This window comes from Carex rostrata, chromosome 12, assembly GCF_964058835.1.
Source record: "Carex rostrata chromosome 12, lpCarRost1.2, whole genome shotgun sequence".
In the NCBI taxonomy this organism is placed as follows: domain Eukaryota; kingdom Viridiplantae; phylum Streptophyta; class Magnoliopsida; order Poales; family Cyperaceae; genus Carex; species Carex rostrata.
In genome coordinates, this window is record NC_135929.1 from 9,057,863 (window position 1) to 9,075,048 (window position 17,186).

Below are 17,186 nucleotides of genomic sequence, written 5' to 3' on the forward strand. Positions count from 1 at the left end.
GAAAATATCGGGTTCGGATTCCGTTAGTAAAAAATATCCGAAATTTCTGCCTAGCGGAGCGGATAATAAACAAATCTTTTTGAGAAAATATCGGGTACGGATGTGGTCATGAAAAACAATCCGAAAGTTCGGCCCAAGGTCCAGCAGCCTGAGGCTGGAATTCAGATATGATGGTAAAATTTAGGCCCAAGAATAAATATTTTTTCTCATAAAATATATTTAAAATTAATTAAACTAATACAAAAATTTCATTAGATGAGCAACATATATGAATCCAGTTGTTGTACTAATTAAAATTAAAATTCTGATATCAGAAGTTGTTGTACTATTTTACTTTATTTTATTTATTTTTTTCCTTGAGCTTTAAAAATCATGAATACAGTTGAGAGGTTCCCAACACATGAATCCCCTTGTGTATAAAAAGGCACATGAGATGAAACCATATTAGTATAACATCACCACAGTAAATATGGCTTATTGCAATCTTACTTTCATGGTTATTTTGATTGTGTTCCTCTCAGGTGTATACCAATTACCAACCTTGATTTCATTGGAATTTTACTAGTAACATGCTATTTTTTGTGTTTAATATTTATATTTACATCTCATAATTTTTTTTTTTCCTAATTTCAGGTGTCATGACGAGGCAAGTCAACAGCCAGGTACTGTAAAAAGTTATTTATCTGGTACGGATTCAAATCTGCTGCTATCTTATTTTCGTCAACAATACACTGCTATCTCTGATTTTTCGATCCATTTGTTCAATTTTTTTCGAGAACGAATCTCAAAGCAACTTTTTTCGAGAACTGTTCTATGCACACATCTCGAAACAATTCAACAACTGAATTTGAAAAAGTATAGATAGCAAGGTTACTGTTCATGTACGAAGATAGCAGCAGATTTAGATCATCTGATACACATACAACTTTATAATAATTTTTTTACACCAATTAATTAAGAAAAAAAAAAACAGTTTATAGTTTTCTTGTTGTAATTGCAGAAGACATGGTGTGTAGCAAAACCAAATGCAGATGAAACAACATTAAAGAACAACATTGAGTTTGCTTGCTCCAAGGTGAATTGCTCACCAATCAATCAAGGAGGGTCATGTTTTGACCCGGATAATTATATATCTGAAGCATCGTTTGTTATGAACTTGTACTATCAAGCCGCCGGAGGAGGCGCATGGGATTGCGATTTCGGTGGTACCGGCCTCGTTACGTCAACCGATCCGAGTGAGTCAATTTTCTATTAAATGCATTTATATTTGACAACATTATGGATCTTCGATTGTTAATTACTAATTTTATACTAGACTTCCAATTTTAGTTTCTAATTCAACATGGCAATTTCTAATTAATTTTAGAAATGAAGATGTCTCTAAGTTAATTTATATTATTTCTATGACAGTTAAATTTAATTTCATTGATAAAAATATTCTCAAATCTTTTCTTTTACTTGGTGTTTTTAATCTTACATTGGTCCTTTATATGTGCTTTTTCAGGTTATGGAAGCTGCCATTATGTTTAGGAGAAGTAGGTGTTTTTAAATATGTTCTGAATTATAAAAGGATTTGGAAAAAAATAAATGATGAACTTCAATAATTGACTGCTTTAGCGGCTATATACATTTTGTCAATGTGTGACAGATTATGTGTTTGATACTATTAATAGTCATAGCAATTTTATCTCATTGCTCAAGAATTATTCGCTATACAGGTTACTGCACCATATATGCTGCACACAACACATTAGAAAATATTTGGAATAAAATTATTATGTAGTTAAGCTTATTAAGGGGGACATGGTTCATGAATTTTATTCAAAAAATATATTAAATCTGCTTCAAACAATAAATCAAAATTATTGAAATCAGCCGAAGTGTTTATAGAGTAAAGCTAGTGCGTGCTATGCTCACTAAAAGAGTTTGGTGAGCATAAGCTTCAAAATTTATCAAATTGGCTTCAAACGATGAATTCAAACCGTTAAAACCAATCTATTTTACGAGTGATGTGTGTACATCTAAATTTTTGAAAATTTTGAATTCATTTAATATAAAGTCAAGCGATAAAAAATGATGAAAAATGAATATATTAATTAAAATAACTTACAAAACTCTATTTTTCATCATTATTTTTACCTCTTAGCTTTGTACTAAATAAGTTTGAAAATTTTAAAATTTTACATCAACACGCATCACTCACCGATTTTTTTAAAAATACCCATAAAAAAATATTTTATTAAAAATAACCAGGTTTTAACCAAATTTTTAAAAATAGCCAAACCGCGGATTTTTTATTCCGGGCCGTGGAAAAAATTCGCGCTCCGAAAAAAAACAAATTTTTTTTTCCGAGCGCGGATATTTTCTGCGGCTCGGATTTTTTTTTTTTTAGAGTTTGGAGTTAGGAAAATAATGTTTTTTTGGAATTTTTTGTCCAACTTTGCACCTCTGATTAACATACCAAAACACCTCCAAAAAATATGAAAATTTACTGACATGCTTTCTTGACTTCATAGAATAAGTCTGTGAATTTTCATACAAAATCTCAAAACAGATCGTGAGATATCGGCTCTCAAAAATTGCCCGAACTGCTCAAGGAGTGCTTCTGAGCCCAACTTTGCAACTCTGGTTAACATATTAAAGCACCTTCAAAAATCATGAAAATTTACCGACATGCATTCTTGACTTCATAAAACAAGACTATGAAGTTTCATACAAAATATCAAAACAGATCGTGAGATATCGGCTCTCAAAAATTGTCCGAACTGCTGAAGGAGTGCTTCTGAGCCCAACTTTGCACCTCTGGTTAACATATCAAAACACCTTCAAAAATCATGAAAATTTACCGACATGCATTTTTGACTTCATAGAACAAGACTGTGAAGTTTCATACAAAATATCAAAACAGACCGTGAGATATCGGCTCTCAAAAATTGTCCGAATTGCTGAAGGAGTGCTTCATGATTTTTGAAGGTGTTTTGTTATGTTAATCAGATGTGCAAATTTGGGCTCAGAAGCACTCCTTCAGAGAGATTTCAGTTTTGTTATATTTGAGTTTTGATTTGTTATGTTCAGTTTTATTATGTTCTTAGTATATGTTTTATTATGTTTCAGTTTTCAGTTTTGTTATGTTTCATTATCTTACGGTCTATTTTGAGATTTTTTGTGATTTCACAGTCTTATTCTATGAAGTCAAGAATATATGTAGGTAAATTTTCATGATTTTTGAAGGTGTTTTGATATGTTAACCAGAGGTGCAAAGTTGGGCTCAGAAACACTCCTTTAGCAGTTCGGGCAATTTTTGAGAGCCGAGATCTCACGATCTGTGTTGATATTTTGTATGAAACTTTACAGTCTTGTTTTATGAAGTCAAGAATGCATGTTGGTAAATTTTCATGATTTTTGAAGGTGCTTTGGTATGTTAACCAGAGGTGCAAAGTTGGGCTCAGAGGCACTCCTTCAGCAGTTCGGGCAATTGTTGAGAGCCGATATCTCACGATCTGTTTTGAGATTTTGTATGAAAATTCACAGTCTTATTCTATGAAGTCAACAATACATGTCGGTAAATTTTCATACTATTTGGAGGTGTTTTGATATGTTAATCAGAGGTGCGAAGTTGGACAAAAAAATTCCAAAAAAACATTATTTTCCTAACTCCAAACTCTAAAAAAAAAAAAAAAAGAATCCGGGCCGCGGAAAATATCCGTGCTCGGAAAAAAAAAAAAAATTTTTTTTTTCGGGGCGCGAATTTTTTCCGCGGCCCGGAATAAAAATTCCGGAGCGCGGAAAAAATCCGCGGTTTGGCTATTTTTAAAAATTTAGCTGAAATCTGGTTATTTTTAATAAAATATATTTTTTTTGTGGGTATTTTTAAAAAAATTGGCATCACTCGTGAAGTATATCGGTTTCAACAGTTTGAATTCGTCATTTAAAGCCAATTTAGTAGATTTTGTAGTTATACTCACTAAAAAATTTGATGAGCATAGCACACACTATCATTGCTTGTGTTTATATACTAAATTTGTTAATTTCATTTAATATAAATTGAGCGGAAAATTATAAAAATAACTTATAAACTTTTATTGTATTAACTGTTTGATTGTATTGACTGTTTGGTAAGGATTCCCTCTCTCCAAGGGTACCTAATTAATTAAACCGACATTTAATTTTCACAAAGGTCTTGCTACCCACCACTTCTTAATAAAACTAGGCAAGGAGAGCTTCAACCACTTCTTTTCCAGCTGGTCTCCGATATATTTTTGGTCTCAACTGATCTCAAGGTAATTTCCAAGCTTCTTCATTTTCCGTTTTTTTTTTTTTAAGTACTTTATCTTTTATGAGGTATAATTAGTATATATTAATTTTAGTTACCATACATCTACTATATCTAATGTTGGGTCGTTTGTGCAAGTACTATACCCATACTCGTATCCTTAAATAAAAAAAAAAGGAAATATAAAAACAGAGCAAGTTCGGTATCAGTAAAAACGACACACCCTTTTGGATACCAAGCATGAGTAGTAAACTTAATTAAATTTGCATAAAGAGTTGAATTCGATTGGTTGAGTGTCATGTTATATATATATTCGAATTTTGCAAACTTTTGAATACTGAACCTGGTCGGTTCTAATCCAAATTCCTAAGGTTATTCAATCACATGCACGCACAAAGAACAATTCACAGTATAAATAAATTAACAAGCACAATCCCAACAGAGTAAGGTAGATTTTCTATTCAATCAAGTTGATCTACAAGCCTATGCCCCTAGAGTGGTAGATTACGCTCCCATAGTGGCGTTAACAACTATGAAAAAAAATAGAAATACATCTTGATATAACAGAAAAATATAGAGCAGATTTGATTAAACCAAATTCTAAACCTTCTTCTCATCTCTCCAAGTGTCGCTCCTCAATCCACCGGTCAATCTGTCACTTGGTTCCTTGAGAATGGAGAGAGATGGTGTAGAGCTAGAATGGAGTAGAAATGGAACAAAACCAAGTTAGATCAGTGGTCGACTGCCTGCCTCTCTAAATAGACGTTAATTAACATTTAGGAGGTAGAGATGCTAAGCCGGAAACAAAATCCCTCGTTACTTTGCAAAGTTCACAGTTTTAAAGCTCGTCGGCGGTCCACCAGGAGGTGGATGGTGGCCAGCTAAACCCTCAATCAGGAGCATTGCTTGGAGTCGTCTGTATTCAACCAGGTGGCGGCCCGCCAGGAGGTGATTTCCTGAAATGAATCTATTTTTCAGCAGTAAGTTGATCTTTGAAGGATATCAAAGTAAAATAACAGTAAACTATGATAAATACAAGGAAATTAGTATACTTCTATAACCGAAATCCAAGCCAATGTATATGTGTTCGCAGCATGTCAGTATTTCAGCCAACACCAAGTCAAACCTAAATACCAAACATGATTTCCAATCAAATCATGTCAATTCAAACAAAAATGAGACTGGAATCAAACATAAAATCCGATCTATGTCAAGCTAAGCCATTTTTCTTTTGTTTCCAGCCGAAACTCCTGATTAATATTGAACCGATATCCAAATTCCAAATTCAAAATAAAATAAAATCAAAACCAAACCATAACCCTATCAAACTCAAATCCAAATCCAAATCCAAATCAAAACAAATAGCTAAGATCCGGTACAAACACAAGGTTGCGAATCTCCTTTTAAAAAAAACAAAAATTGTCAGTGGGGGTTGTATATTGGAGCCATATCGGTTCCCTTGAACCAAATTAAACAAAATCCAAAAATTAAATAAGTTCTACAACTACAACATATTTCTTAACCAGAAGTTTCTAAAAATAGTTTTTGGAGTAATGAAGAACGAGTATTGTGTATGTCAGAAGAATGACAAACTAATACACAAATAAAAACCCACAAAAAGAGGATGTTTTTGAAAGGATCAAATTAGTACTTGTGAAACCCACGATCGACATATCTGATGATGAGAATAAAGGGATGTCTTAGTGCATATCTTTTCTAATATCATTCCTTTAATCTTTATATATGCAAGTCATTAACAGATGAATATTCACAAAGTTCACACGAACGGCTCTAATACTTCCATCCAATCACCCCCCGACAACATTTCAAGGAATTCTACATCCATTACTTTTCCAAATCAAAAGCAAATTTATGACGAAACATTTCTAATTTGTAGATTTCAAGTTTTTGTCAGCTTGAAAAGATATGATGGACATGATAGAGTAAACGCGTGCGTTGATTTATATTCAAGTTAACTAAAAAAGGAGGCACGTGATGGCTGAAGCTGTGGTGGGTTCTTTGCTCGTAAAAATCGGTTCTGCTTTAGTGATTGTCCATGTCAAATCCACTTGTTCAATCCTAACAAACGAAGTAAGCGCTATGCACAACTTCTTCAATGAGATGAAAGATATCAAGGCAGAATTAGAGAGCATCCGAGGTTTCCTACATGAAGCAGAGAGATTTAGTGAGACGGATGCTAACATAAAAAATTTCATCCGGGAAATAAGAACGGTTGCTTTTGATATTGAAGATATTGTAGATGAGTTCACTTACAAGCTTAATGAGGAGAACAGAGGGGTTGTAGCAAAAACTATCAAGAGAGTCGTGCATGTCAAGACTTGGTACAAGCTCACCAGAATGCTCAGAAAAATAAAAATTCAACTTGAGCTTATCCAGAACAGAAAGAACCGATATCAAACTAGTAGTCTCGTAAAAAGAGGAGAAAACCAAGAAGGTGGGAGATGGAGAACAGCAGAGGATGAACATTTTGTGAAGGAAGCTGATCTTGTAGGAATCGATGAAAATAAGAAGCAGCTTATGGAAATGTTGAGTGATGACAAAAGGAAACACAATGTAATTTCGGTGTGGGGGATGGGTGGGGTGGGGAAGACTACTCTTGTTACTCATGTTTACATAACAGTTAAAAAATCATTTGATGGATGTGCTTGGATCACAGTATCTCAAACCTGGGATAGGGATCAATTATTGAGAAAGATATTGCAGGAATTGCATAGAGAGGACCCAAATGGAATTAACATTGATGGAATTGAGACCAAGGATTTTCGAAGCTTGGTTCCAACAATTCAAAACTATTTACACAATAAAAGGTATTTACTCATCCTAGATGATGTGTGGAAGCCTGATTTATGGCATTTTATAAGGGATAAACTCCCAGAAGGTAACACTGCTCGAATCATTTTAACAACAAGGAATCGAGAAGTAGCATTATTGGCCCCGGTTCAACAAATCATGGAGATTATCCCACTTGAGGAACACCATTCATGGGATCTCTTTTGTAAAGCCTCGTTTAAGAAAAACAATACCAGCACTTGCCCGAAAGAATTAACTATGTGGGCGAGAAAAATTGTAGAAAGGTGTGGAGGTCTTCCCCTTGCTATTTTAGCCATAGGAGGCGTTATGGCATGCAAGGAACAAACGGAGAGGGAATGGAAGAGAATGTGGGAAGACCTTGAGCATGAACTAGCACATAATCCAAATATCGAATATGTAAATAGGATTTTGCAACTAAGCTTTGCTGATCTTTCTTGTAATCTCAAAAATTGCTTGCTTTACTGGGGCATTTATCCCGAAGATCATGTGATCTATAGAGATGTTCTAATAAAACAATGGATTGCAGAGGGATTTGTTGAGACAAGTGGAAGAAGAACTCAAGAAGAAGTAGCGGTGGACTACCTGAATGAACTTGTTAGTCGTTGCTTGTTGCATGTAGTTACGAGAAAACTAAATGGTGATGGAGGAGAATTATGTAGAATGCACGATATTATTCATAGCACGGTTGTTTCAAAATCAATGGAGGAAGAATTTTGTGCGGTTCATGGCAGTTCAACGAGCTCACTGCCTAGAGGCAAAGTACGCCGAGTGTCTATTCAAAATTGTAATCTTGAAAATGCAAGCAACAACGAATACTCTCTTCGTTCAATATTTGCCTTCAACAGTAAAATCAGTCTGGACTCACTATGCATAATGCTAAGATCTTCCAAATTCTTACGTGTTTTGAATTTACACGGCACCTCTATGGAAAGATTACCAGAAGAGGTATTTAACTTATTCAACTTGCATTATTTGGGGTTGGATAGAACTGGAATAAAAGAGGTCCCAAAATCAATTGGAAGGCTGCAAAACTTACAAATCTTGAGTGTTACAGGAACTAAAATTATAGAACTTCCAAATGAGTTAACAAAGTTACGAAATCTGAGAACACTGATGGTGAGTCCTGATCCTATTCCTGCATATGATGATGAAGATGTAATTTATTTTCTTCATGGAGTAATGCTACCCAAGAAGATATGGCAGCTAAAAGATTTACAACTTTTAGGAGCTATTAAAGCAACTGATGAAATGGCAAGAAATTTGGAAACTTTAACAAAGTTAACAATGTTATTTATCTCGGAAATAAGAAGCAAACAATGTGAGGACATATTTACTGCTATAAGTAAATTCAATCATCTTGGATCGATCTCTGTAGCGGCAAAAGATGGGGAAGTACTGCAATTGCAAGCTCTCAAAACATTAGCATCAGGAATAAGGTTACACGGGAAGGTGGAAAGAAGTTCAGCACCTCAGTTTTCCAGCTCACTACAACATCATAATAGCATTAGAACATTGGATTTAATCAATAGTGGGTTGGATGAAAATTCTTTCTCCTGTCTTCAAGGGATACATAGCTTGACAAACCTTTATCTTAGATGGGCCTATGAGGGGAATGAGTTGTGCTTTGACGAGATGTCCTTTCTTATGCTTCGAAAACTTGAGGTTAAGGTAGCTCCCCACCTTGAGCGCATTGAAATCAATGAGGGGGCAATGCCAAACCTGGTAGAACTATACATTTCCGACTGTCCTGGATTAAAGGAGCTTCCTCGAGGAATTGAGTACCTATCTAAACTTAAACTTTTTAAATGGTGTAATCCAAATGGAACTTTGGTGGAGAGGATTCAAAGGGAAAGAGCAGAGGAACAAGGAAGTGTGGACCGCATGAGAATTCTCAGGTCGATAAGGTTTACATAGGCTGCACATTTACAAGGTATTCTTTACGACATTCAAGCAATTTTCTTAATTTCAGGTGTCACGACTAAGCAAGTCAACAGTCAGGTACAGTAAAATAATATCTATCTGGTACGGATTCAAATCTGCTGCTATTCTTTTTTTGTGAACAATACTCGTACTATCTTTGCTTTTTCGAATCCAGCCATTCAATTTTTTCAGAGAACGAATCTCAAAGCAATTTTTTTCGAGAACTGTTCTATGCACACATCTCAAAACAATTCAACAATTGAATTTGAAAAAGCATAGATAACATGATTACTGTTCATGCACGAGGAAGTAGATTTAGATCCATCTGGTACACATACAACTTTATAATAATATTTTTACACCAATTAATTAAGCAAAAAAATAAATAAATCAATTTATACATTTCTTGTTGTAATGCAGAAGACATGGTGTGTAGCAAAACCAAATGCAGATGAAACGACATTAAAGAACAACATTGAGTTAATTTGCTTGCTCCAAGGTCAATTGCTCATCAATCAATCAAGGCGGGTCATGTTTTGACCCGGATAAATATATATCTGAAGCATCGTTTGTTATGAACTTGTACTATCAAGCCGCCAGAGGAGGCGCATGGGATTGCGATTTCGGTGGTACCGGCCTCGTTACGACAACCAATCCGAGTTAGTCAATTTTCTATTAAATGCATTTATATTTGACAAAATTATGGATCTTCATTTGCTGATTGTTAATTACTAATTTTATACTAGACTTCCAATTTTAGTTTCTAATTCAACATGGTAATTTCTAATTAATTTCAGAAATGAAGATGTCTCTAAGTTAATTTATATTATTTCTATGACAGCTGTATTTAATTTCATTGATAAAAATATTCTTAAATCTTTTCTTTTACTTGGTGTTTTTAATCTTACAATGGTCTTTTATATGTTTTTTTTTTTCCCTCAGGTTATGGAAGCTGCCATTATGTTTAGGAGAAGTAGGTGTTTTTAAATATGTTCTGAGGTTTAAAAGGATTTGGAACAAAATAAATGATAAACTTTAATTATTGGCTGCTTTAGCGGCTACATACATTTTGTCAATGTGTGACAAATTATATGTTTGATACTATTAATAGTCATACCAATTTTATCTCTTTGCTCAAGAATTATTCGCTATATAGGTTACTGCACCATATATGCTGCACACAACACATTGGAAATTATTTAGAATAAAATTATTATGGAGTTAAGCTTATGAAAGTGGACATGGTTGATGAATTTAATTCAAAAAAATTATTGGTTCTGTTTCAAACAATGAATTGAAATCAGCTTAATTGACAGATGAAGTGTTTATAGAATAAAGCTGGTGTATGCTGTGTCACAAAGAGAGTTTAGTGAATATAAGTTTCAAAATTTATCGGATTGATTTTAAACGATGAATTCAAACTGTTAAAACCGATATACTTTACAAGTGATTACAAGTGATTTGAGTACATGTAAAATTTTGAACTTTTGAATTTATGAATTTATTTAGAGAAGGATAACCGGAGAAGAAATGTTAGCGGGTTTATTTCGATTTTCATCAACGAATCCAATAATCAAGCGAAGATTATAGATTTTCAATCGCACGATAGAGACCGCCCATTGAACCGAATTTGGTCTGATGGGTACCAGACACCCCCTTCTCCCCAGTCTCATCCATATAAAATTTTATTTTATTTTATTTATTTAAAAAGTATCAAATTTAAATAAAAAAAATCAAGTGGTTGCGCTTTAGATATTATTTTTTGATTTTTTGATTTTTTGATATTGACCACTTGACCAGACATATAAAGAGAGTTCCAAAAAAAAAAAAGAGAAAGAATCCACATGTTAATATTTCCTTTTTTGGTGCTGGGACCAATTTGCTACGAACGATCCTCTCCAACTTTGGAGTATTTCTATCGCATGGAGAGCCGTTAAATTTCATTCAGACTTCAGAGTTGGATCCACAGTGACAAATGGATTATTCGGGTTCGGTTTGATGAGGTCAAAAAATTCGTGATTCGAGAATAATTGGAGTATAATTCAGAAATAATTCTGAATTATCCGAATTAGAGATTTCAGTCCTGCAAGTGAGCAAAACAAAAAAAAAACGTTCTAGGAAAAATAAGCAAATAATTCGTAATATTCGGTTATTCATAAAATTTGTAAATTAATTGAATTTAATTCGGTCAACTGAATTATTCAGTGTTCAATTCGGTATCACCAAAAAAACGAATTATTCGGATAAAAATTCACGAATAATTCGCGAATGTTGTCACTATTAGTGTTGTAAATAATAGTATGCGATCGTCAGACAGATATAGTACCGTCAAGCAATTAATAAAAAATAATCAGTCATAATAAAAAAAATCAGTCAATTAATTAAAAAAATTTATGACAATTTAGTCACCGTCAACGATCAAACGGCCTAAACGGACGTACACCACTGGTCACTATGGTTGGGCCGAGAAGACATGACACGGGCGGATTCGCGGATTCCCTGAAGCGGCAGACAAGAGGATTCGCGCACGAATGTAGCTGTCAGCGCTGGAGGGTTGCGAATCCAGTGCACGAAGCAGCGATTCTTTCCATCTGAAGCTCCGCCACGTGTCCTTCATGTGAGTTAACCAGTACAAGTACAATACCTGACTGGGTAAAATGAGTTTTGAGTTGTCAGTTTTAATCTGACGTGAATCTTAAAGCGGTCTCCTGTATTCCACTTGGTCCGGTACCTGAGAGGTACTGAATTAAATTGAGTTTTGCCCGGGTACGAGTCCATATCACCTCAGGTACCTGATTCACCGTCGCTCTCTTCGGGATAGAGATTGTCTTCACTCTTGCGCTCCACTCTTCTCTCTCATCTCTCATTTCCTCGCCCCTCTCTCTCTCTCTCTCTCTCTCCTCGTAAGTGAAATTCGCGAAATTCTCCTCCCTTCTGATGTAAGCTTTGTATTTGATCGATAAATTCTTGATTAACTTTCTTTTGAAGCGCACTTCGTACTCTCCGTAGCTTCCGTTTTCAATTTTGGTAAATGGTGATTCCTTTGTCGCGAGTTATCAGCTTAAGCGGTCTGTGGATTTGATTGTAACTTGCAATTGTTAATTTCACGTCTCACGAATTGAATTCGAATGAGAATATTATTGTTTTCTTTATTTGCAAAAGGTTCTGGTTCGCATGCAGATCGTGAGCTCAAATTTGGTTATTTTCTTGCAATTGGATTCTAGTGTTATCAGCACGTGCTGTGGTTTGATTAAAGGGGCATTTCAATTTGTATTTTTCAACATAATTGGGAATTGTTGTTCCTTAATTGTGCTGTACAGAAGAAACTTCTTTTTAGTGACAGAATTAGAAGGAACGAGCGTGCAATGTATTGCCCTTCTTTTCAATCTTTTCAGATAAATGATAATTTAAATTCTTGTTAGATTTTAGCTTATTTTTGTTCTAATCTGCTCAGGCATGAAGTAGACTGTAGACTAAAGTGAACAAAATACAAGGAAAAATGGGTGACAACACGGATAGTGAGAATTCAGGCAGTTCAAAATCGACAAAGCATGAAAACAGTAAGCTTAACATGAGCAGAGATGGCCCACCTGTCAGTGACCTATGGAATGAAGGTTTAATCTGCGCTTTTGAGTATGTCAGAGGCAACCGCCGGAGGCCAAGTCCACACAAACACCACCCAATAAGAACATCCAGACTTGCTAATAATTCCCCATCAGGTGTAAATGGAAATGATGCACCTGCCCCAGATGACCCTGCCAAGTTGAAACCTTTATTTGATAGAAAGTGGGTCCCAATTGGGTGGTCCCGCATCTCAGAGCTGGTGCAAAAGGTCCAGGCTGATACCAGCTGGGGAGAACAGCAGATGGATTTTTCAGAAGAGGAGGATGACTACACGGTTGCTGATGTGGCTGCTCCATATTGGGAGCGCCCAGCGGGCCCCACATGGTGGCTTCACGTGGCAGTGGGCCACCCTGTGGTTAATACATGGCTGAGTAATGCTCAGTGGTTGCACCCAGCCATTAGAACTGCTCTTAGAAATGAGAACCGGCTCATTAGTGATCGGATGAAGTATCTCCTTTATGAGGTGACTTTTTCTTTTCATTTCATTTCTTTACTTCTCATGGTTTTCAAATTTTTCTTAAATAGAAATGTTACACTCCTCATTTAATCTGTTTGAACTTTGAAACGATTACTAATGCACTTTTCTTAGTTCTATACCAGTCCAGATTGATTACGAATGCACTTTACTTAGTTCTATACCAGTCCTTCCTAGCGGTACTGGCACTCCCAATTCTGTTATCCAGCCAAATTCCCTAATAATTGAAGTATCATAAATTTAGTTCCATTTTGCCTCATGTAACTCTCTTGAATAGTTTGTCTCAATTAAGTGCCTAGTTTATTTGGAACTTTGCAAAGTGCACAAACTGAAGGGCTAGAATTTGGTTAAAATTGCATGGCTGCTGTTGACCAAAGCAGGCACAGTGCCCCTTGTATTTATCCTTATTATGAAAATAGTGAGGTGGCCTTTAATCCATTATGCACTTGAGCATGCAGATGCGAACACATGCAAATGCACATGAAAAGAGAAATTATAGAGAAATAAATGAAGTGCTTATATTTTAATCAATAGAAAAAGGTGGCTTGTGCTACAGTTGGATTGCTCATCGTCTAATTGTTATTATCTGCTTTTTTCTAATTTGCGTTTTATTAATTGGATGTCCTGACATTAGCTGTTCAGGTCCCAGTAAGAGTTGCTGGAGGGCTTTTATTTGAGCTATTGGGTCAATCCGTTGGCGACCCACATCATGAAGAAGAGGACATACCGATTGTGCTCCGTTGTTGGCAAGCACAAAATTTTCTGGTATCTGCAATGCATGTAAAGGGCAGCACTCCCAATTTGAATGTTCTCGGCATAACTGAAGTTCTGGTACGGATAACATCTCTCTAATAAATAACTGGTTCATTGGTTAAAGGCTGTTTCAGTAAAATTGAATCAATTATTTAAGGGTTAGTGATCATAGTGGGCGAAACTAGAGATATGGTAAAATTGGATGGATCTTATTTTTTATGGAAGAATCGTGTATTGTCTGAGTGAAAAAAAGTACGTATGGGCATTTTTTTTTTGGATGAATGAATGATACAGAGTAGTGCAATAATTGTTATGAAGCTTATTGATTGTAATTGTAATGATTAATTCAGGAGCTACTGCTTGCTGGGGGAAGTCATGCTCCAAGATCAGTCCATGAAGTGATAGCACATTTGGCTTGCCGCCTTGCCCAATGGGATGATAGGTAAATAGCTTTTAGGATTATTATTCTTATAATTCCCTGATGAAATAAGTTCGCTCCTGATTTTGCATTTAGGTACTGAACATGAGTTCCTTTTCATAACTTTAGGTTGTTCAGGAAGTATGTATTTGGAGAGGCAGATGAAATTGAGCTCAAGTTTGTTAATAGGTACTGTTTCCTGATTGATATGTACATAAATTTTTCTTTTCTGCAAAGACACCTACCATTCCTCATAATCACGGTGAAACCCAATATTTTTTTTGTGACATGTGTTAATTGAAGCATTTAAATTCTTGTGATGGAAAGGAATAATTATACTATATGGGGACAATCTTATCTCTAGCTCTAATGAGACTTGTGCAGTAGGACTGAATTGAACTGAAAATCATGAAAAGACTTGGTGCGCTAAGACTTTGTCTTAATGGGTATTGATGAAGCCACCTAGTTCACTTATATGTAGTTTATTTCTTTTGCAAGACTTGGTTCATTGGGTGTTAGTTGCAAGTGCAAGAAATGTTTGTTTTAATTCAAAAGTACAATAAGGAATTGTTTAAAAATAAAGGTTATAGTTATCTCATTTTTTCCTATTGCTACCAGGAGGAACTATGAAGACCTAAACCTGCTGAGCATAATACTTAACCAAGAAATTAAGAAACTGGCAACTCAGGTAAGTCTTGTGAGCTTAGGTTCCCAGATTTCAGCTGCATTGTTTGGATGTAGTCATGATTTGGAACAATTAGGGGTTGAATTTTTTTTTTGAGTTGCATATTCCTATATGGAGTTGGATCTTGCTATTTAAGTGCATGTTGATAATCGTGAGCAAAAGAGGAGCAAAAGAAATATCATGGCAGCTTCTGCCATCCCCTCAAAAAAAAAAAGAAATATCATCAAGGACAAGCATGCATATTGTTAGATTGAGAATAGTTCTTAATTTGCCAAAAAAATTATTATTTTTTTCTCTTTGTTAGGTTATTAGGGTTAAGTGGTCATTGCATGCTAGAGAGGAGATCGTATTTGAGCTGATCCAACACCTAAGAGGAAACACAACAAGAAGTATTTTAGAAGCAATAAAGAAAAGCACAAGGGCCATGTTAGAAGAGCAAGAGGCTGTGCGGGGTCGACTCTTTACAATCCAGGATGTCATGCAGAGTACTGTTCGTGCTTGGTTACAGGCAAGAATTGACATACCTAATTTTGGTACTGTCTATGTCTGTCTCAGTACCAGCTTAAAACCATGTGTACTGGCTGGGCTGAACAGCTTACCAGTTTGTTTTGTTTTTCTTATTTTCTTACTTGGTTACCTTTTCTCAATTACGGTAGAGTGAGAAAAGGCGGTTTTAAAACGAGCTTTTACCATTTTCCATCTAAGAGTTGTTGCCTCCACTTTTACTTATCCTCTAACCAACCGATTCTAATCCAGGATAGAAGCCTCCGAGTAACACACAACCTTGGGATCTTCGGTGGTTGCGGCTTGGTTCTCTCTATAATCACCGGTCTCTTTGGAATAAATGTGGATGGAATACCTGGAGCAGAGAACACACCATACGCATTCGGCCTCTTCACTGGCCTCCTTTTTGTGATTGGAGCTACGCTGATTGCCGCTGGCATGCTCTATCTCGGTCTTCAGAATCCAGTTTCGGAGGAAAAGGTGAAAGTGAGGAAACTGGAGTTACAGCAACTGGTTTCTCTGTTTCAACATGATGCCGAGAATCACGCTAAGGTTAGAGATGGCGTGAGTAGGAACGGGCACACACCAAATTTGTCTGGTAATTTGTCTGATGTTGATTATATTCTTATTCAGTGATGGTAATATTTGTTTTTTACAAAGTGAAGGGGGCAAAAGGCATTTATTAAAGGTGTAAAAGGATCGAGGGAATATGTGCATAGATTTCCTTCTTTTTATTAACATGTGTAATTTTTGAATTACAAGTTGCCAAAAAAGGAAGCTTTGATCAAATATAAGACATAACAACAACTCGATCTTGTAAAAAGAATGAACAAATAAACTATGAACAATTTCTCATGAAATACATACAACTCATGGCTTGCTAGCATCTGTCAGACCCGAAAGCCGAAGCGAACGAAAAACCAACAAAAATATGATACAAGAACTACACCCTCTACAACATAGCGCACGGCGAAGGCCAAACGAAAGAAAATCTCATCAAGAAAATCTAGAAAGCGTCGATTCAAATGCTTATTGCTCAACCTCAACCGTTTCCACAACACAGACAAGTAATTGCAGGGTCGATGCACCGCCTGTTTCTCCTTAGTCCTGAGCCCCATCTTTCGAAAAATAGAACTGCTCTTGTTCATTGCTTGAGTTACCAGAATTTTTTGGCTTTCTTGGTTTTTGTGAATGGTGAAGTCATAGAAGCTGTTTTGCAGATTTATATATTGGATTAGTCTCACTGGCACGGTTTTGAGATGTAGGGGGAATGGAAGTTTCTGATTATTAAAAGTCGATATTCTCTCAATTTTACTAAGGACTGGAGATGTCCATTGATAGTTGACAGTATGCGCGGCCTCTGCAAGCGTAGATGTTTGACTGTAAGGACTGGAGATGATAAAATTCAGCTACCGAATTCCACACGGACTAAATAAAATATGATTAGGTCAACGAAAAGATCCAGTTTTGTAAGCGTAGATGTCATGTTTGACTTGATTAAAACTATAAGACTGGATCATCCAAACATGGTAATCACAACTTCCATTATTATCTTGTTAGCTTCAGCTTGAAAATAAATAAAAAGAAAAGAGAAATTTTGTTTAATTGTTACTTTGACCTTCTGACCTATGTATCAGACTAAGTGAAAAAAATGTGCCGCTAATACGCCGTGATTTTGGTTTCGTATCATGCCGTGATCAAA

The 17,186-nt window shown here is 35.6% G+C and overlaps 2 protein-coding genes across 4 annotated transcripts; both read left to right on the plus strand.

Moving 5' to 3' along the window:
• Positions 1-6,263: 6,263 nt before the first annotated feature.
• On the plus strand, positions 6,264-10,062 carry LOC144562676 (disease resistance protein RPM1-like). 2 transcript variants are annotated; one of them, XM_078311901.1, is made up of 2 exons: positions 6,264-9,035; positions 9,968-10,062. In XM_078311901.1, the coding sequence occupies exon 1, from the start codon at positions 6,269-6,271 to the stop codon at positions 9,017-9,019; it is 2,751 nt and encodes a 916-aa protein (XP_078168027.1). In that variant the 5' UTR covers positions 6,264-6,268; the 3' UTR covers positions 9,020-9,035; positions 9,968-10,062. The 2 variants fall into 2 exon arrangements, with proteins under 2 accessions (XP_078168027.1, XP_078168028.1); XM_078311902.1 differs by lacking the exon at positions 9,968-10,062 and adding an exon at positions 9,446-9,648.
• A 1,698-nt stretch (positions 10,063-11,760) lies between these two features.
• Positions 11,761-16,218, plus strand: LOC144562677 (uncharacterized). 2 transcript variants are annotated; one of them, XM_078311903.1, is made up of 8 exons: positions 11,761-11,964; positions 12,480-13,112; positions 13,767-13,955; positions 14,228-14,319; positions 14,425-14,484; positions 14,914-14,983; positions 15,285-15,488; positions 15,737-16,218. In XM_078311903.1, exons 2-8 carry the CDS (start codon positions 12,525-12,527, stop codon positions 16,118-16,120), a joined length of 1,587 nt encoding a protein of 528 aa, XP_078168029.1. In that variant the 5' UTR covers positions 11,761-11,964; positions 12,480-12,524; the 3' UTR covers positions 16,121-16,218. The 2 variants fall into 2 exon arrangements, with proteins under 2 accessions (XP_078168029.1, XP_078168030.1); XM_078311904.1 differs by lacking the exon at positions 11,761-11,964 and adding an exon at positions 12,029-12,052.
• Positions 16,219-17,186: the final 968 nt, after the last annotated feature.